This window comes from Myxine glutinosa, chromosome 1, assembly GCF_964187855.1.
Source record: "Myxine glutinosa chromosome 1, kmMyxGlut1.1, whole genome shotgun sequence".
In the NCBI taxonomy this organism is placed as follows: Eukaryota; Metazoa; Chordata; class Myxini; order Myxiniformes; family Myxinidae; genus Myxine; species Myxine glutinosa.
In genome coordinates, this window is record NC_136261.1 from 125,173,562 (window position 1) to 125,190,146 (window position 16,585).

A 16,585-nucleotide genomic window follows, 5' to 3' on the forward strand; every position below is an offset into this window, starting at 1 on the left:
TCCCATAATAAAAATTTACCACGACATATAATGATTTGTAAATTCGGAATGTGGTGCATGTGTTCTGGAAATCTCTCATAGTTCTTGGAAGTAACTACAAACACTGGCAACAAATTCAAACCATCGAAAAATGTATGTCACCGACATTAAAACTAAAACAACCACAAATAAACCATCTACCACAATAAACAACTGCAACCGCAAAGTTTTTTTCCAGTTATTTTGTCACTTTCTATGCACATTCTTTATTTACTGATGAGTAGATTGGAGGGCTGGACATTGCATTCTCACCTGGCACCAGAAAGTGAACCGTCTTTCGGGGTTGCCATTGGAAACCCTTGGGTTTAAACAGCAGTAGTTCACCAGCCTCGAATGATCTAGAGCCAGGTCTGATGAAGCCTCGGGGTGATCGTGTCTGTCCCCTGGGCCGAGGCACAAACACGTATTCGGCCACACGGCGTTTACGTGCACGGTGAGGGAATTCGTCCTCCATCTCCAGTTCCATCTCGAGCAAATAGCGGTCACCCTGGACATGGTCGCGCCTCTTCTCCATGGAGACCAGACGTTGCTGCCTGAACAAACTGCAGAAATAGGGCAAACAAGTCAATGAAGGAAACAAAAGTGACACAAGTTCTCCTCATTTAAGACTATTTTAAGTAATTTAATAAGTGTTACATTTTTGAAGTCGAGTTGAGCTGTTGAAGCCATAGCGATGTCCTACAGTGAGGCAGTCAGTCCATGGGTCCATTCAAATTTTGGCATTTTTTTCCCTACTCCAATGCAGCTCAACGGATCGTTTTGAAACTCTGCCTGATGATTCATGACATCTGTGGCAAAAACTGAGCCCTTTTTTTAATGAGATAATTTGATGTGACATCAATTTCCAGGTGACGAGATAATTTGCTAATTAACTCAAAATGTAATCTGTGCTTGTGTGTCCATCACATATCTTCAGTTGTTTGTTGTCGACCCGTTATACATGATACACTGATGGGTGTTTTATGCGGACTGTGTCATGTCACAAGATTGTGAATTCAATGAAAACGGTTTCCTCATTAATCTAATGTAAACCTCGACATTTAACCTCTTAATTAATGTCAATGTTGGGGTTGCACTTTTGCATGGCCTGGAGATTTTCTGTTTCTATGTATTGGCAGCAATCCCTTTTTGGCAGCAGACCCTTAAATGGTCATCATGGGTTTCACATGTAAAATTCATCATTACCATAAACAAAAGGTGAACAATAATATTTTCTCTGTCATTTATTTCGATAAAACACAGACGGAAGGCAAGATAATTGATGCAACCTCGTCCCCTGCTCAGGGATGTAAAGAGATACCACACGCCCCGGGGCAAACAAATACCCTGCCCCCAAACCCTCTTTTTCTCTTTTTTACTTGTGACATGTTGCAGGTCCACAAGAGCTTTGTGTTGTTGTTGGGGTACTTATTGTGGGTCGATATTTGAAATGTGCACCCATTGGTCGGACAGCTGCCAAATCACACCCACATCTGTCACTTGACTCCACCCACCAGAGTGCCGAGACCAAATGATATGGCCGCCATCTTGTTTCCTGGTGGGCCTAACACATTCAGCCTGTATTGGCCTCTGCTGATTATGCATTGTCTGGCTTTGTTGCATTAGATTTCCATTGGCTTTGTTTTTTGTTTTTTTTTTGTTTTTTTTTGTATACAAGATCGAGACTCGTGAAAGAGCGAACATTAATCACACAGAAAGACAAACCGACACATAAAACATATAACATCGGGAGCAGTAGACAAGATGGGGAGAGAGGGGGAAGGACACAAACACAACATTTGAGAGCAGCGACCGAGAGACATGGAGACATCGAGAGATCTGAGAGAGGGCGAGGGCTTTGGGGGTGTGGGAATGGGAAGGGGGGGGGGTGGGAGAGGTATAAAACATATGGACACTGCCAGGACTTCCGGGAAAGAAGTTGGAATTTCAAACAAGGTGGATCTGGGGTGAATTAGCGGGGTTTTGCATGGGGGAAGATAGGGATGCATGGGGAAAGATTTTGCATGGGGAAAAAAAGATCAAGGTTTTGCATGGGGGAAGATAAGAGATGGTGGTGAACAGCTGTTTTAAAGACCTGGAGGGAGGAGTGGGATTGAAGGGAGTGAGGGAGTTTGTTCCAGATGCAGGAGAAAAGAGGAATGAAAGAGTGAAGGTGAGCAGCGAGCCGAGATTTCGGCAGTTTAACCATCAGAGGGTTGCTGGCAGATCTTGTGCGACCTGTAGGAATATTTGGGGGACAGAGTACAGAGAGAGCTGGGGGAGCAAGGCCGGAGAGGAGTCAGTAGAAGACAGAAAGACCACCTACCTGCCTGCAGTGAGTGAGTGAAAGGCCCTCAGAGATAGCTTAATCGCGGGAGATTCCAATAATTCTGAAAGCTTTGGTTTCAACAGCGTGAAGCCGAGCTAGGTGTGAGGCAGGAGCACCGGCCCAGAGGGGAGAACAGTATTCCATTGAGTGCGGATGAAAGCCTTGTATGTGGTGAGGAGCTCAGGTGTGCCGAGGAAGGACTTCGCACGACGGAGGATGCCCAGTCGGCGACTGGCTTTTGAGGCCAGCTTGGAAATGTGGTTTTCCCAAGAAAGATCATGGCAGATAGTGAGACCCAAAAGCTTGAGCGACAGAACTTCTTGGAGAGGATTGTTGAGAAAGTAGATGGGAGGGTTGTCCAGTCGATCTTTTCGGAGAGACATAGTAAGAGTGTGAGATTTGTCAGGATTGAAAGACATGTTCCACTTGTTTGACCAGTCTGTGATTTTGTCCAAGTCTTCAGAGAGTGAGGAGGCTGCAGACTGCCGATCTGAGGGAAGGGGAATGGAGTGGCAGAGAGTTGAGTCATCAGCAAAGAGATAGAGAGGATTTTCAAGAGAGTCAGAGAGATCATTGATGAAGACCAGAAAAAGCACAGGGCCCAGAACATTGCCTTGGGGAACTCCAGCCTGAACAGGAAGAGGAGATGAGAGAAATCCCTTCAGGGCCACACGTTGACGACGACTAGAGAGGAAGTATGCTAGCCATGCATGGAGATTTCCATGGATACCATAGGAGGAGAGTTTGGTGAGCAGTGCTGGATGCCAGACCGTATCGAAGGCACGTGATATGTCAAGGGAGACAGCTCTGATTTCCTGTTTGGCATTGAGGACCTCCATCCATTGTTGAGACAGCAGAAGCAACATGTCCAGAGTAGAATGACCTCGTCTGAATCCAAATTGATGATCGGAGATCAAGCAATTGGAGAAGAGGAAGGATTTGATATCCAAAGCAATGATGGATTCCATGACTTTGCTGATAATTGGGAGCAAGCTGATTGGTCTGTAGTTGCAAGAATCTGTTTTTGCACCTTTTTTGTGTAAAGCGATAATGTTTGCTGATTTCCAAGATGCTGGCAGATGACCTTGAGCAAAAGAGAGAGGGAAAAGAACAGAGAGAGGGTGAGAAAGAGCGGCAGAGCAGGATTTTAGGACCTGTGGACTGATGCCGTCTGGTCCAGTTGCAGAAACAGAGTTGAGATTTGACAAAAACTTCTCCACCTTGTCAGCAGAGAAGGACACAGAGTCCAGGAGCAGTTGGGTTCGACTGGGAAAGGTGGGAACAGAGAGAGATGGGTTTGGGACACAATATTTTGAGGCAAACACAGAGTTGAGGCATTCGGCTTTGTCACGTGAGGTGTCAACAGTGTCGCCATTTGAGGTAAGGGAGGGGATGGAGGGGGAACAAACGCCAGAAACGGATTTGACCAGACGCCACCAGGATTTGGAGGAAGGAGACAGTTTTGAGAGTTCATTCTTGAGTGTGGAGAGATCGTGCTTCCTGGCACTCCTGAGGGTAGACACACACTTGTTCCGAGCTTGGTGGAAGGAACTGAGATTGCCTTCAGTTGGATTTGCCTTCCAAGAGGCAAAGGCAAGTTGTTTCAGGGCAACTGCCCCACTACAAGATTCAGTGTACCATGGACGGGAGGAAGGGTAAGACAACTGAAGACGGGATGGGATAAATCTGTGCATGAGAGAGAGCAGTTTGCTTTGGAAGAATTCCCAGGAAGAATTTATGTCAGAGGCCGTAGAGATGGGAGACCAGTCCAGATGATTGATGGCTGCTTGCAGACCATGCCATTCAACCTGAGTGAAATGCCAGACTCGTCGGCGCTGAGGAGGCTCTCTGAGAATGGCCAGAGAGATGTCCACTTTAACAAGCACATGATCAGAAGAACTGATTGGAGCAGAAGAAGACCAGCAGACATTTGCAGGGAAGTTTGTCATAACCAAGTCTAGAAAATACTCCATTGACTGAGATGCGGTTCGGGAAATTGACAGATTGTGTCAATCCCAATGAGTCGCAGAAGTCCTTTGCTGAGGTGCCATGGCTGATAAGAGAGGAACCCACACCCAGCCAGCTGGCATGATGACAGTTGAAGTCGCCACATATGAGGAAGAGAGAGTTTGGATGAATTGATAGAAGTTGGTCCTTGTTGTCAGACAGCGAAATGTAAATGGAGTCATCACTGTTTGGAGGACGGTACAGAACACATATGAACAAAAGGTGGGAGCAGAAAGGAAGCCGTAGCCAGAGGTACTCCTGGGGGTGGGGTGGAGAGAGGGCATTGCAAGGAGAGTGAGGAAGAGAGTTTTTGATAAAGATAGCAACCCCACCACCAGGACGAGGCTCAGGTCTATCATACCGGAGGAGGGAGTAACCAGGAAGAGAGATTAAGGAATCAGAGACATCTTGAAGGGGAAAGTTAATGTTAAGCAGATCAAGTCTGGATTGTCAGAAGCAACCTGAATGGAGAGATCAATCAGGTTTGAGCGAAGGCCCCGGATGTTTGAGGTCCATACCTTTAATGAGGAGAGATGGGGAGCATCGGTTGCAGGACAGGGGAGGGGAGGGGTAGGGTCAGATGAAGCATGGGAGGGGGAGGTAGGGAGAGCAGTTGATAGTGTGTCAGAGATTACAGAAAAGTTACGAGAAAGGGAAGGATGAGGAGGACGAAAGGTTTGATGGTGATGGGATGAGGCACAGTGAGGGGTTGCTTGAGGGGGGGGGGGGGCAGAGGAAAGTAGAAGGTTGGGGGAGGTGGAGGTATGAGATAGAAGGGAGATGAAATGGGGAGGAGGCAGCTTTGAGGAGCAGGGGGGAGGGGGGAGAATTGAAGAGGGATGGTAGGGTGGGAGATTTGAAGGGGAAGGGTTGGAGGGGGGGGGTTGAAGGGGAGGGGCGAGGGGGGAGTTTAGGAGGGGAGGGGCAAGGGGGAGTTTAAGAGGGGAGGGGCAAGGGGGGAGTTTAGAAAGTGGATGATTAATGAAAGACGAACATTTATAACAAATTGGGTTTGTTGTGATTTTCAAGTTAGTGATCCGTTTAAGAACGATGGTGGAGGGGTGGAATGAATGAGAATTTAGAGCATGTAGTGAGGAAGAATTATAAGAGATTGAATTTTTTTTTGAAGTGGAATGAGTTGAAGAGGAAATTGAAAAGTGCCTTTTAAATAGGAAGAAAAACAGCGTGTTGTAATATACCACTGAATAAAACACTGCAGGGGAAAGTTTAAACATATTCAGACAGAACCGTGTAGAACAATCTTATATTCACAAAAATACCAATGGGGAGAGGGCCTAGAGGGACAACCACGAGTCACGTGAACAGGGCAAAAGGTGGAAGGCAAGGAGATAATGGGGGCGGGGTGAGACAGCGCACGTGGACAGAAGCACACGATGAGACAACAGCACACGTGGAGAAAGGGAAATTAATGTTTTTTTGTTTTTTTGGTGGGGAGTGGGAGGTTTAAACGTTAGACAAAGAGTAGATGTTTGGGGAAGTTCGGGTGAGAAGGGAAAAATCTAAGAACCAAGCAAAAACAGCGAAGGAAGAAATTAAGTGAACAAACTTCGACGGGGGAAGCCTCAGGCTACAAGGCCGCACACGCGGGGCAAACAGAAACGATTAATTTATTACGAGTTACAGGAAATTCAAACCAAAACGAACTGGAAACAAACAATAATGCAAAGACGATAAAATAACGAGTGGAAATCTGTACCAAGATACATATCTGTACCAAGATTGAATAAGATCATTTCAGCCGTTCTCAAGTTATAGACCTATTGCAGACTTTGACCTTTGACCCCAACGTCTAATCAGTTAATCTTTACATCATGATACATACCTGTATAAAGTTTGAATTAGATCACTTCAGCCGTTCTCAAGTTATAGACCTATAACAGACTTTGCCCTTTGACGTCTTGCCCCCAAAATCTAATAAATTAACCTTTACATCATTCTACATAAGTGTACCAAATTTGGTCAGCATCCCACCACTGTTTCACAAGTTATCGCGGTAACAGGATTTTTACCTAACATGACCTTTGGCGTTTGACCTCATGAGCCCAAAATATAATCAGTTCATCTTTACCTCATTATACACACACCCACCAAGTTTGACTAAGATCCCTTCAACCGTTCTCAAGTTATCACGGGAAGGAAAACCTATCACGGACGGACGGACGGACAACCTGAAAACATAATGCCTCTGGCGACTTCGTTGGCAGAGGCATAAAAAAAGGTCATTTGGAAAAAAAGTTTCGACGTAATTCGGTATTCATCTAAATGTGCTATTATTGGTAGGGGGTGCAGCACACTTTTATACGCCAATCCTTTGAAGACTGGTACATTGCTGGTATTACAGTCATGTGAAAATAAGTACACCCCATGTAAAGTTTTGACTTTTTCAACATATTTCAACATACAGCTATTTGATCTTAATTTCAACAATATTGATAGATAAAGGTGATAAAATGTAACAAATATCATGAAACATTTACATTTTGTAGTCCATTGTACAATTTAAGTAAACATAAATGCAAATTTCGCACGTGGAAAAAGTAAGTACACCCTTGGCTCTAATAGGTGGTATTGCCCCCTTTGGCAGAAACAACGTCAAGTAGGCGTTTCTTATAACTGTCTACCAGTCTCTGACATCTACTGGGAGAAATTTTTGCCCACTCCTCCATGCAGAATTCTTTCAGTTGTGCGATGTTTGAGGGGTTTCTTGCATGCACAGCTCGTTTCAAATCCCCCCACAACATCTCGATGGGATTTCGATCCGGGCTTTGACTTGGCCATTCCAGAACCCTCCATTTCTTTCTTTTCAGCCATTCCTTGGTGGATTTACTGGTATGTTTAGGGTCATTGTCATGTTGCAAGGTCCCCCTTCGGTTGAGCTTCAACTTCTCCGACAGATGGCCTCACATTATCCTCAAGCACCCTCTGGTACAATGAAGAATTCATAGTGGATTCTATGATGGTGAGCTTCCAAGGCCCTGATGCAGCAAAGCTGCCCCAAACCAAAATATTTCCACCACCATGCTTTACAGTTGGTATCAGGTTCTTGTGGTCAAATGCTGTCTTTGGTTTTCGCCAAACATGTCTTCTGGTACTGTGGCCAAATAGCTCTACCTTTGACTCATCTGTCCAGAGCACATTGTTCCAGAAGTGCTGGTCTTTGCCTTTGTATTCATTGGCAAACTTTAGTCTTGCCCTGATGTTCTTTCTGGACAGCAAAGGTTTCCTCCTAGCACACCTCCCATGTAGATCAAATTTGTGCAGCCTCTTTCTCATGGTAGACTCGTGCACTTTGACATCAACAGTGGCAACAGCTACCTGAAGGTCCCGTGATGACATTCTGGGGTTCTGAGGGACTTCTTTCAGCATCTTGCGGTCTGTTCTTGGGCTGAATTTGCTGGGGCGGCCTGGCCTGTACAAGTTGTCAGTTGTTTGGAATCTTCTCCACTTGTGGATTATCTTCCGCACAGTCAAATTAATGATTTCAAATTGTTTGGTGATCTTTTTAAATCCCTTCCCAGACTCGTAGGCATCTATAACCTTCTTTCTGAAGGCTTCAGAGAGCTCTTTTGATCTCGGCATGGTGACGCCGCATATTTCAACAACAAAGAGCCTAACCAATCTAAATGTCTGAGGTTTAAATAAGACAGATTCCTCCAAGATCCTCTCTAACGATGTTCTAATCATTTGCACCTGAGCTGGTGCACCTGATTCTAATTTTAGGTGTTTGAAGTCATGATAAATGTAGGGGTGTACTTACTTTTTCCACATGCGAAATTTGCATTTATGTTTGTTTAAATTATACAATGGACAATGGAAAATTTAAATTATACAATAAATGCAAATGTTTCATGATATTTGTTATATTATATTGTAGCGGCTACCGCTGGGTTTTCACAATCGCCTTGCACCTATCAAGGACGCGGAGCGATCACCATGCCGGGCTCGTCCAGGACGCCCGGGCAGGCTCGCCCTCAACTTGCCAGGCCGCAGCCAGGACGCTGGGCCACGCCCCCTCTCGCCTTTCCTGGGCAAACGCTCCGGGATAATTTATATATATATTGCTGCCCGGTAAACGGGCTTTTCAGAGTGCCTGAGTGTTTGGTTTGATTAAAGCAACTCGGATGAATTCCAGCTTTTTGTCGCGTCCATTCTTCCGATCGACGTGGGAGCCCCAGCTCCTTCATTGGTGACCAACCGACATGGACACGGCAGTCGCCCTTAAACTGCCTACCTTCTGGGAGGCTCACGCGGCGGTTTGGTTCACACAGGCGGATTCCCTGTTCGCCCTGCGAGGCATCACGGCCGACGACACCCGCTTCCACCATGTGGTAGCAGCGCTCGGTTCGGCCACCGTGGCCCGCGCCCTGAGCCTCCTCGAGAGCCCGCCAGCCGCTGACAAATACGGCGCGATTAAGAAGCTTCTCCTCGACGCTTTCGCCCTCCCATCGGCGGAACGCGCACGGTGCCTGCTCGACCTGCCCGAGCTCGGCGACACGCGCCCTTCCGAGCGAATGGACTACATGCTTTCACTGCTCGGCGAGCACTCTCCGGCATTCCTGTTCCGGGAGATGTTCCTCCGTCAGCTGCCTAACCCGGTATGCCTCGCCCTGGCAAGCACGACGATCACAGATCCCCGGGCCCTTGCCAGAGAAGCCGACAAGATCTCCGCCGCAGGTCAGCGCATCGCAGCGGCGACATGGGACCCACCGCCGTCCGACGCAACACCCATGGCGCCCGAGCACCCGGCACGGTCGACGACCGAACTGCCGACGCAATTAGCGGCCGCTACACCGAGCCGACCACCTCCAGCACGACGACCGGGGCCTCCACCTGACCAAGCGTGGTGTTACTATCATGCCAGGTTCGGACAGAAGGCCCGGACATGCCGACCCCCGTGCACCTTCGGCAGGCCGGGAAACGGCCGGGCCGGCATTCATTACCAGCCATGAGCGCCGGCCACACGGGCAACTTACTGTTCATCACGGATAAAGCGTCCGGACGGCGCTTCCTGTGCGACAACGGCGCCCAACTGAGCGTCATACCCGCCTCTGACCAGGACAGGCAGTCCGCGGTTTGCGGCCCCTCCTTGGTTGTGGCCAACGGATCGACCATCCGCACCTTCGGCCCGCGCAACGTCACCCTCTGCTTCGGCGGCCAACGCTTTGCTTGGACGTTTGTAACCGCAAACGTGCCCATGGCTCTGCTAGGCGCCGACTTCCTCTGCGCGCACGGACTGCTGGTGGACGTCCAACGGCGTCGTTTAATCAACGCCGAAACCTTCAGCTCCCTGGTATGCACATTGAGCAGCTCCGCGCCGACCGAGCTGGCATGCGCCGTCCCGGCGGCGAACGAGTTTACTCGCCTGCTCACGGAGTTCCCGGCCCTCACGCGGCCGACGTTTTCGGCCGTCGCAGTACGGCATGGGATCGAGCACCACATACCAACCACGGGCCCGCCGGTCTATGCCAGGGCCCGCCGCCTCGACCCAGCCAAGCTCGCCGTGGCGAAGGCCGAATTCGACGCGTTGGAGCACCTCGGCTTCGTGCGGCGCTCCGATAGCGCGTGGGCCTCGCCACTGCACATCGTGCCAAAGCCGGGGGGTGGATGGCGCCCGTGTGGCGACTACCGCCGTCTCAATGACGCTAACACCCCCGACAGGTACCCGATCCCGCATATCCAAGACTTCTCCACCCGTCTGGCGGGACGGGTATTTTTTCGAAAATTGATCTCATACGGGGATATCACCAGGTACCTGTCAGGGCGGCCGACGTCCCTAAAACGGCAGTCATCACGCCGTTCGGCTTATTCGAATTCTTGCGGATGCCGTTTGGTCTCAAGAACGCGGCTCAGGCGTTCCAGCGCTTGATGGACGGCGTGCTGCGTGACCTGCCGTTCCTTTTCGTTTACCTGGATGACATCCTCGTCGCCAGCACGTCCCGGGCCGAGCACCTCCTCCACCTCCGAACACTGTTCGGGCGCCTCAGCGAGCACGGCCTCATCGTCAACCCGGCCAAATGCCACTTTGGCACGACGGCCATTGATTTTTTGGGCCACCACATCACCAAGAACGGGGCCGTGCCGCTGCCAACCAAGGTCGAGGCCATCACCACGTTCCCGCGTCCCCGCACCATAAAGGCCCTGCAGGAATTCCTGGGAATGGTGAATTTTTATCACCGCTTCGTGCCCCGCGCTGCTCAACTCATGCGGCCCCTCTACGAAGCCCTCCGGGGCAAGCCGGCCAAGCACGACATCGCCTGGTCCACAGCAATGGATGCGGCCTTCCAAAGCTCAAAGCGGGCCCTCGCCGACACAACACTGCTCGCTCACCCGGTGCTCAACGCTCCCATCGCCCTCACCACGGATGCCTCCGACTACGCGGTGGGTGCCGTACATGAGCAATGGGTGAACGGGGTTTGGCAGCCACTCGCTTTTTTCAGCCGGCAGCTCCGGCCGAACGAGCTCAAATACAGCACGTTTGACCGGGAGCTCCTCGGTCTACACCTGGCCGTCCGCCATTTCCGCCACCTCCTGGAGGGCCGACCTTTCATGGCGTTCATCGACCACAAGCCGTTGGTTTACGACATGGCCAAGGTCACGGAGCCGTGGTCGGCCCGCCAACAGCGCCACCTCTCCGCCGTGTCGGAGTTTACCACGGACATCCGGCACGTCGCCGGCAAAAACAACGCCGTGGCCGACTGTCTTTCCCGGGCCAGCGCGAACGCGGTCCACCTGGGCGTGGACTTTGCGCTTATGGCGGCGGACCAAACCACCGACACCACGGTGCAAGCCCTCCGGGTGGCGGACACGGGCCTCCGCCTGGCCGACATCCCCTTCGCGGACACTGTCCTGCTCTGCGACGTCTCCCAAGGCCAGCCTCGCCCCATCGTGCCCGTCACCTGGCAACGCCGCATCTTCGCCTCCCTCCACGGCCTTTCCCACCCGGGCCGGAAAGCTTCCCAGAAGCTGGTGTCGGCGCGATTCGTCTGGCACGGCCTTCGTCGGGACGTCCGCGATTGGACCAGCACCTGCACGGCCTGCCAACGGGCCAAGGTCCACCGACACACCCAGGCCCCGCTGGCACCTTTCACCGTGCCCGAACGACGTTTCGACCACGTCAACGTGGATCTGGTGGGCCCCCTCCCCCCGTCACGGGGGTTCACACACCTGCTCACCATGGTGGACAGGACCACCAGGTGGCCGGAGGCCGTTCCCCTCGTCTCCACCACCACCGCCGACGTGGCGCAGGCTTTCATCGCCACCTGGGTCGCCCGCTTCGGCGCACCGGCGGACATCTTGTCAGACCGCGGACCACAGTTCACCTCCGAGCTGTGGGGCGCGGTCGCCCGCAACCTGGGGGTCAAGCTCCACCGTACTACGGCCTACCACCCCCAAGCAAACGGGTTGTGCGAGCGATTCCACCGCTCCATGAAGGCCGCGCTCATGGCCGGCCTTCAAGATGGCGGTTGGGCCGACCGGCTGCCATGGGTCCTTTTGGGCCTCCGCACGGCCCCCAAGGAGGACCTCCAGGCATCCACCGCCGAGCTGGTCTATGGCCAGGCGCTACGCGTCCCGGGCGAATTCGTGCCCGACGCTACCAGTCCCTGGTCCGCAGCTCACCAGCGCTCGGACCTCCAGGAGGCCGCCCGACGGTTTGCCCCCGTGCCAACATCCCACCACGGTGACCCCCAGTCCTACGTCCCCCCAGCACTTCGCACAGCGGAGTATGTTTTTGTGCGTCACGACGCACATCGGGGGCCACTCCGGCCGCCGTACGACGGGCCCTTCCGGGTGCTGCGACGGGACGACAAGTCGTTCGTCATCGACATCGGCGGCAGGTCGGACCGGATTGCGGTGGACCGCCTCAAGCCGGCGCACGTGGACGTCGACCACCCACCACGGGTGGCCCTTCCGCCGCGGCGAGGCCGCCCCCCGTCCACGGTGCCCCCCACTCGACCGCCCACCACCACACCGGACCCCCTCCCACGACCCGCCAGGGGTCGCTTCGGCCGGGTCATCAGGACCCCCCTCAAATTGACCCTGCCGGTGCAAGTCGATTCTGGGGGGACGTGTGTAGCGGCTACCGCTGGGTTTTCACAATCGCCTTGCACCTATCAAGGACGCGGAGCGATCACCATGCCGGGCTCGTCCAGGACGCCCGGGCAGGCCCGCGCTCAACTTGCCAGGCCTCGGTCGGGACGCCCCCCGGGCAGGCTCGCCCTCAACTTGCCAGGCCGCAGCCAGGACGCTGGGCCACGCCCCCTCTCGCCTTTCCTGGGCAAACGCTCCGGGATAATTTATATATATATTGCTGCCCGATAAACGGGCTTTTCAGAGTGCCTGAGTGTTTGGTTTGATTAAAGCAACTCGGATGAATTCCAGCTTTTTGTCGCGTCCATTCTTCCGATCGACGTGGGAGCCCCAGCTCCTTCAATATCACCTTTTTCTATCAATATTGTTGAAATGAAGATCAAATAGCTGTATGTTGAAATATGTTGAAAAAGTCAAAACTTTACATGGGGTGGACTTACTTTTTCACGTGACTGTATATATTATTGCAACCCGGATTATTATTTCAATCATCCTGTAACAAGCGTCCATGTACTGAGCGAAGAAACACCAAACAGTTTTTTATGATTAAATGAAGATAAAGGCCAGAAGTGGCCAAATAAATGCAACGGGGGTTCCGTTTCCGGTCCGGTCGTGAGAGGATGCTGGCGTCACTTGCTCGCCGCTTCTCTGACTGGACCATTGTCCGTATCTTGCTTTCCTGGTGGTCGTGGCGGATTTTTGGCCATTGAGTCTGCCCTCTGCACGGTCCCGGCTCTGCTCTGCTGCTCCTGGCTTCACCTGCTCGGCTCCTTCGCTGTTTCCTCGGGCTCACTCTCGTGGGTTGTGCCCATTGTTTGCAGCGGCGGTGGTGGCGGTTTGCCGCCGTGATCTTGATTAGCGGCGGCGGTCGTTTGCCGCTGCATTTGCCGCTTTGCCTCCTCAACCTTGGCCTCGTGCTCGTCTCTTCGCTCCTGTCTGCCCTCTGCATGGTCCCGGCTCTGCTCCTGGCTTCACCTGCTCGGCTCCTTCGCTGTTTCCTTGGGCCCACTCCCGTGGGTTGTGACGATTGTTTCGCCTCCTCACCCTTGGCCTCGTGCTCGTCCCTTCGCTCCTGCTGGCATGGCTCTGCTGTACTCCGCCGCAAGGCTTCTCCTGCTTAAAACCCGCTCCACCCCATCATGCATCTCTGCAATCAAATCGAATGGACTCCTGCGTCGACCCAGGTACATTCACCGTGGCTCCGGTCGTAAGTTTGTTTATTTACAATCAGGTCACTCCATCCCCATCCTCTGGTCGGCTCAGCGCACTCCCACTCATCGTCCCAACACACCTGGTCACAACAACGCACAAAATCGCACCTCCTGTCTGCGAACCCTGGCCAAATCACCTGGATTTATAGCCACCGTACAAAACAACATCAAGCTCACCCTGTTCAATACCCGGTCCCTCAACAACAAATGCCTCATCCTGAACGACTACATCCTGGAAAATAAACTGGACTTTCTCTGTCTCACTGAGACCTGGCAACAACCACTGGACTACTACACGCTCAACCTCACCACACCCAATGGATATTCTTACATCAATAAACCATGCTCGGAGGGCCGAGGTGGTGGAATTGCCGTTATTCACCGACAAGACATCAAGACCAACCTCATCTCCATCTCATCTGCTCCATCATTTGAACACCTGGCTTTTAAACTCTCTGGTCACACACAGTCAGTCATGGCTGTTGTCTACCGCCCTCCCAAACCACACCCATCATTCCTGTCTGACTTCTCCTACTTTCTGACCCAGCTATGTTCCCTCTCCCCCTCAATCCTCCTCCTTGGTGATTTCAATATCCACATGGACTCCACTGACTCCACGCTAACCACTGACTTCACTGATTTACTCACTTGCTTTAACCTCACTCAACATGTCAACTTTCCTACCCATAACCGTGGTCACATTTTGGACCTTGTCTGCTCTACTGGACTAATTTTGCACCATCTCTCTGGCTCTGACCTCACTCTCTCTGACCACCTAGCCATCACTCTGACCATCAACATCCCCACCCCAGCACCAAGGCATTATCGCACTATCAACTTCCGTAAGCTAAACGCTCTTTCACCTACCTCATTCTCATCGACCCTCTCTGAAAAAATGTCCACTTCTCCCTTCGTTGACCTCCACACCCCTTCTGACCTCACTGACTACTACAACCACACTCTCTCCTCCTGCCTTGACCAACTTGCGCCTATAAAAACCAAAACAGTTTCTTTCACCCATTCTGCTCCCTGGTTTACCCCTGAACTCCGCCTGATGAAAACTCGTGCTCGCCAACTTGAAAGACTCCACAATAAAACAGGTCTCACAGTTCACTCCCAGGCCTACAAGGACCACATACAACACTATAAAGATGCCCTCTCCCGCGCCCGCTCCGCCTACTACTCTCAAATTATCCACTCTGGCTCCGGAAACCCAAAAGCACTCTTCTCTACAATAAACAAACTCCTCAGCCCCCTGAACACCACCACCCAGTCATTCACAATAGACAACTGCATCTCCTTCCTTTCATTCTTCCAACGCAAAATTGAAAACATCTACAACAGCTTGACCACCGCCGCACCCGCTCCCCCTCAAACCACCTGCCCCCCCTTATCCTGCCATCCCCTGTCTCAATTCTCCCCAGTCTCCCCTACTGACCTCTCTGAACTCCTCATCGGAATGAAAACTGCCACCTGCACTCTTGACCCCATCCCCTCCAGCTTTGTCAAGGCCTCCCTTCCTGCTCTCTCTCCACTTATCATTGCAACAATAAACTCCTCCCTGTCTACAGGCATCGTCCCACCATCCCTCAAAATTGCTGCTGTTACCCCCATTCTGAAAAAACCTGGACTAAACCCTGACACCCTAAATAACTTCAGACCCATCTCCAACCTACCCTTTCTGTCAAAGGTTTTGGAACGCGCTGTAGCCACTCAACTCAAACATCACCTCTCTGCCAATAACCTGTATGAAACATTCCAATCCGGATTCCGCTCCAACCACAGTACTGAAACTGCTCTCCTCAAAATCACCAACGACCTTCTCCTCTCCTCTGACGCTGGCAACCTCAACATTCTCATCCTCCTCGACCTCAGCGCCGCCTTTGACACCATCGATCACACCATCCTCCTCACCCGACTTGAAACCACCTTTAACATTACCGGCACTGCCCTCTCTTGGATTAAATCATACCTCTCTGACAGACGTCAGTTCGTCTCCATCAATAACTGCAAATCCCCCACTGCTCCCCTCCCCCAAGGTGTCCCCCAAGGTTCAGTTCTTGGCCCCCTCCTCTTCATCCTTTACCTGTCCCCCCTCGGTCACTTAATCCGCCGTCATGGTCTCCAATTCCACTGCTTCGCCGATGACATCCAGCTTTTCATCTCCACCAAGTCCATCTCCACCGCCACCCACTCTATCCTGACAAACTGCATCACTGAAATAAAATCCTGGCTTCAAATCAACTTCCTCAAACTTAACTGTGATAAATCTGAAATAATCATCATTGGCCCAAAAACGCTCACCAAGTCCACCCATAACTTTGCCCTCAACATCGACGGTTTCCCAGTATCCACCTCCCCTCACATCCGGAATCTTGGCATCATCTTTGACCAAACCCTCTCCTTCGACAAATACACTAAACAGATCACAAAGACAGCCTTCTTTCACCTGAAAAACATCGCCCGTCTCCGTCCATCCCTCTCCTCCGTGGCTGCAGAAACCCTCATCCACGCCTTCATCACTTCCCGTCTGGACTACTGCAATAGCCTCCTTTATGGTTCACCCTCAACAATCACCAATAAACTCCAATACATTCAGAACTCCGCTGCCCGTCTACTCACCCATTCCCGGACCCGTGACCACATCACCCCCGTCCTTTACAAGCTTCACTGGCTCCCCATCTCCCAGAGAATCCAGTACAAAATCCTCCTCTTGACCTACAAAGCCCTCCATAACCTGGCCCCATCCTACCTGGCTGACCTCCTCTCCAGACACTCCCACCCGCAACCTCCGCTCTGCTGGTACCAACCTCCTGACCCCTCCCATCCGGACCAAATTTAGATCCTGGGGGGACAGGGCCTTCTACATCGCTGCTCCCACCCTCTGGAACTCGCTACCTCACACCATCAG

The 16,585-nt window shown here is 51.8% G+C and overlaps 2 protein-coding genes across 2 annotated transcripts in view; one reads left to right on the forward strand and one right to left on the reverse strand.

The window, feature by feature from the left end:
- The window catches only part of LOC137428074 (protein mono-ADP-ribosyltransferase PARP12), a 1,016,466-nt gene that overhangs the window by 588,870 nt on the left and 411,011 nt on the right, over positions 1 to 16,585 (forward strand). The gene's annotated exons all lie outside the window — the stretch shown is intronic.
- LOC137427941 (beta-1,4-N-acetylgalactosaminyltransferase 3) overlaps positions 1 to 16,585 on the reverse strand; it is a 236,156-nt gene that overhangs the window by 69,950 nt on the left and 149,621 nt on the right. Inside the window, exon 13 of the mRNA XM_078770980.1 lies at positions 292 to 581. Coding sequence (XP_078627106.1) covers positions 292 to 581 — 290 coding nt within the window. The remainder of the gene's footprint in view (positions 1 to 291; positions 582 to 16,585) is intronic.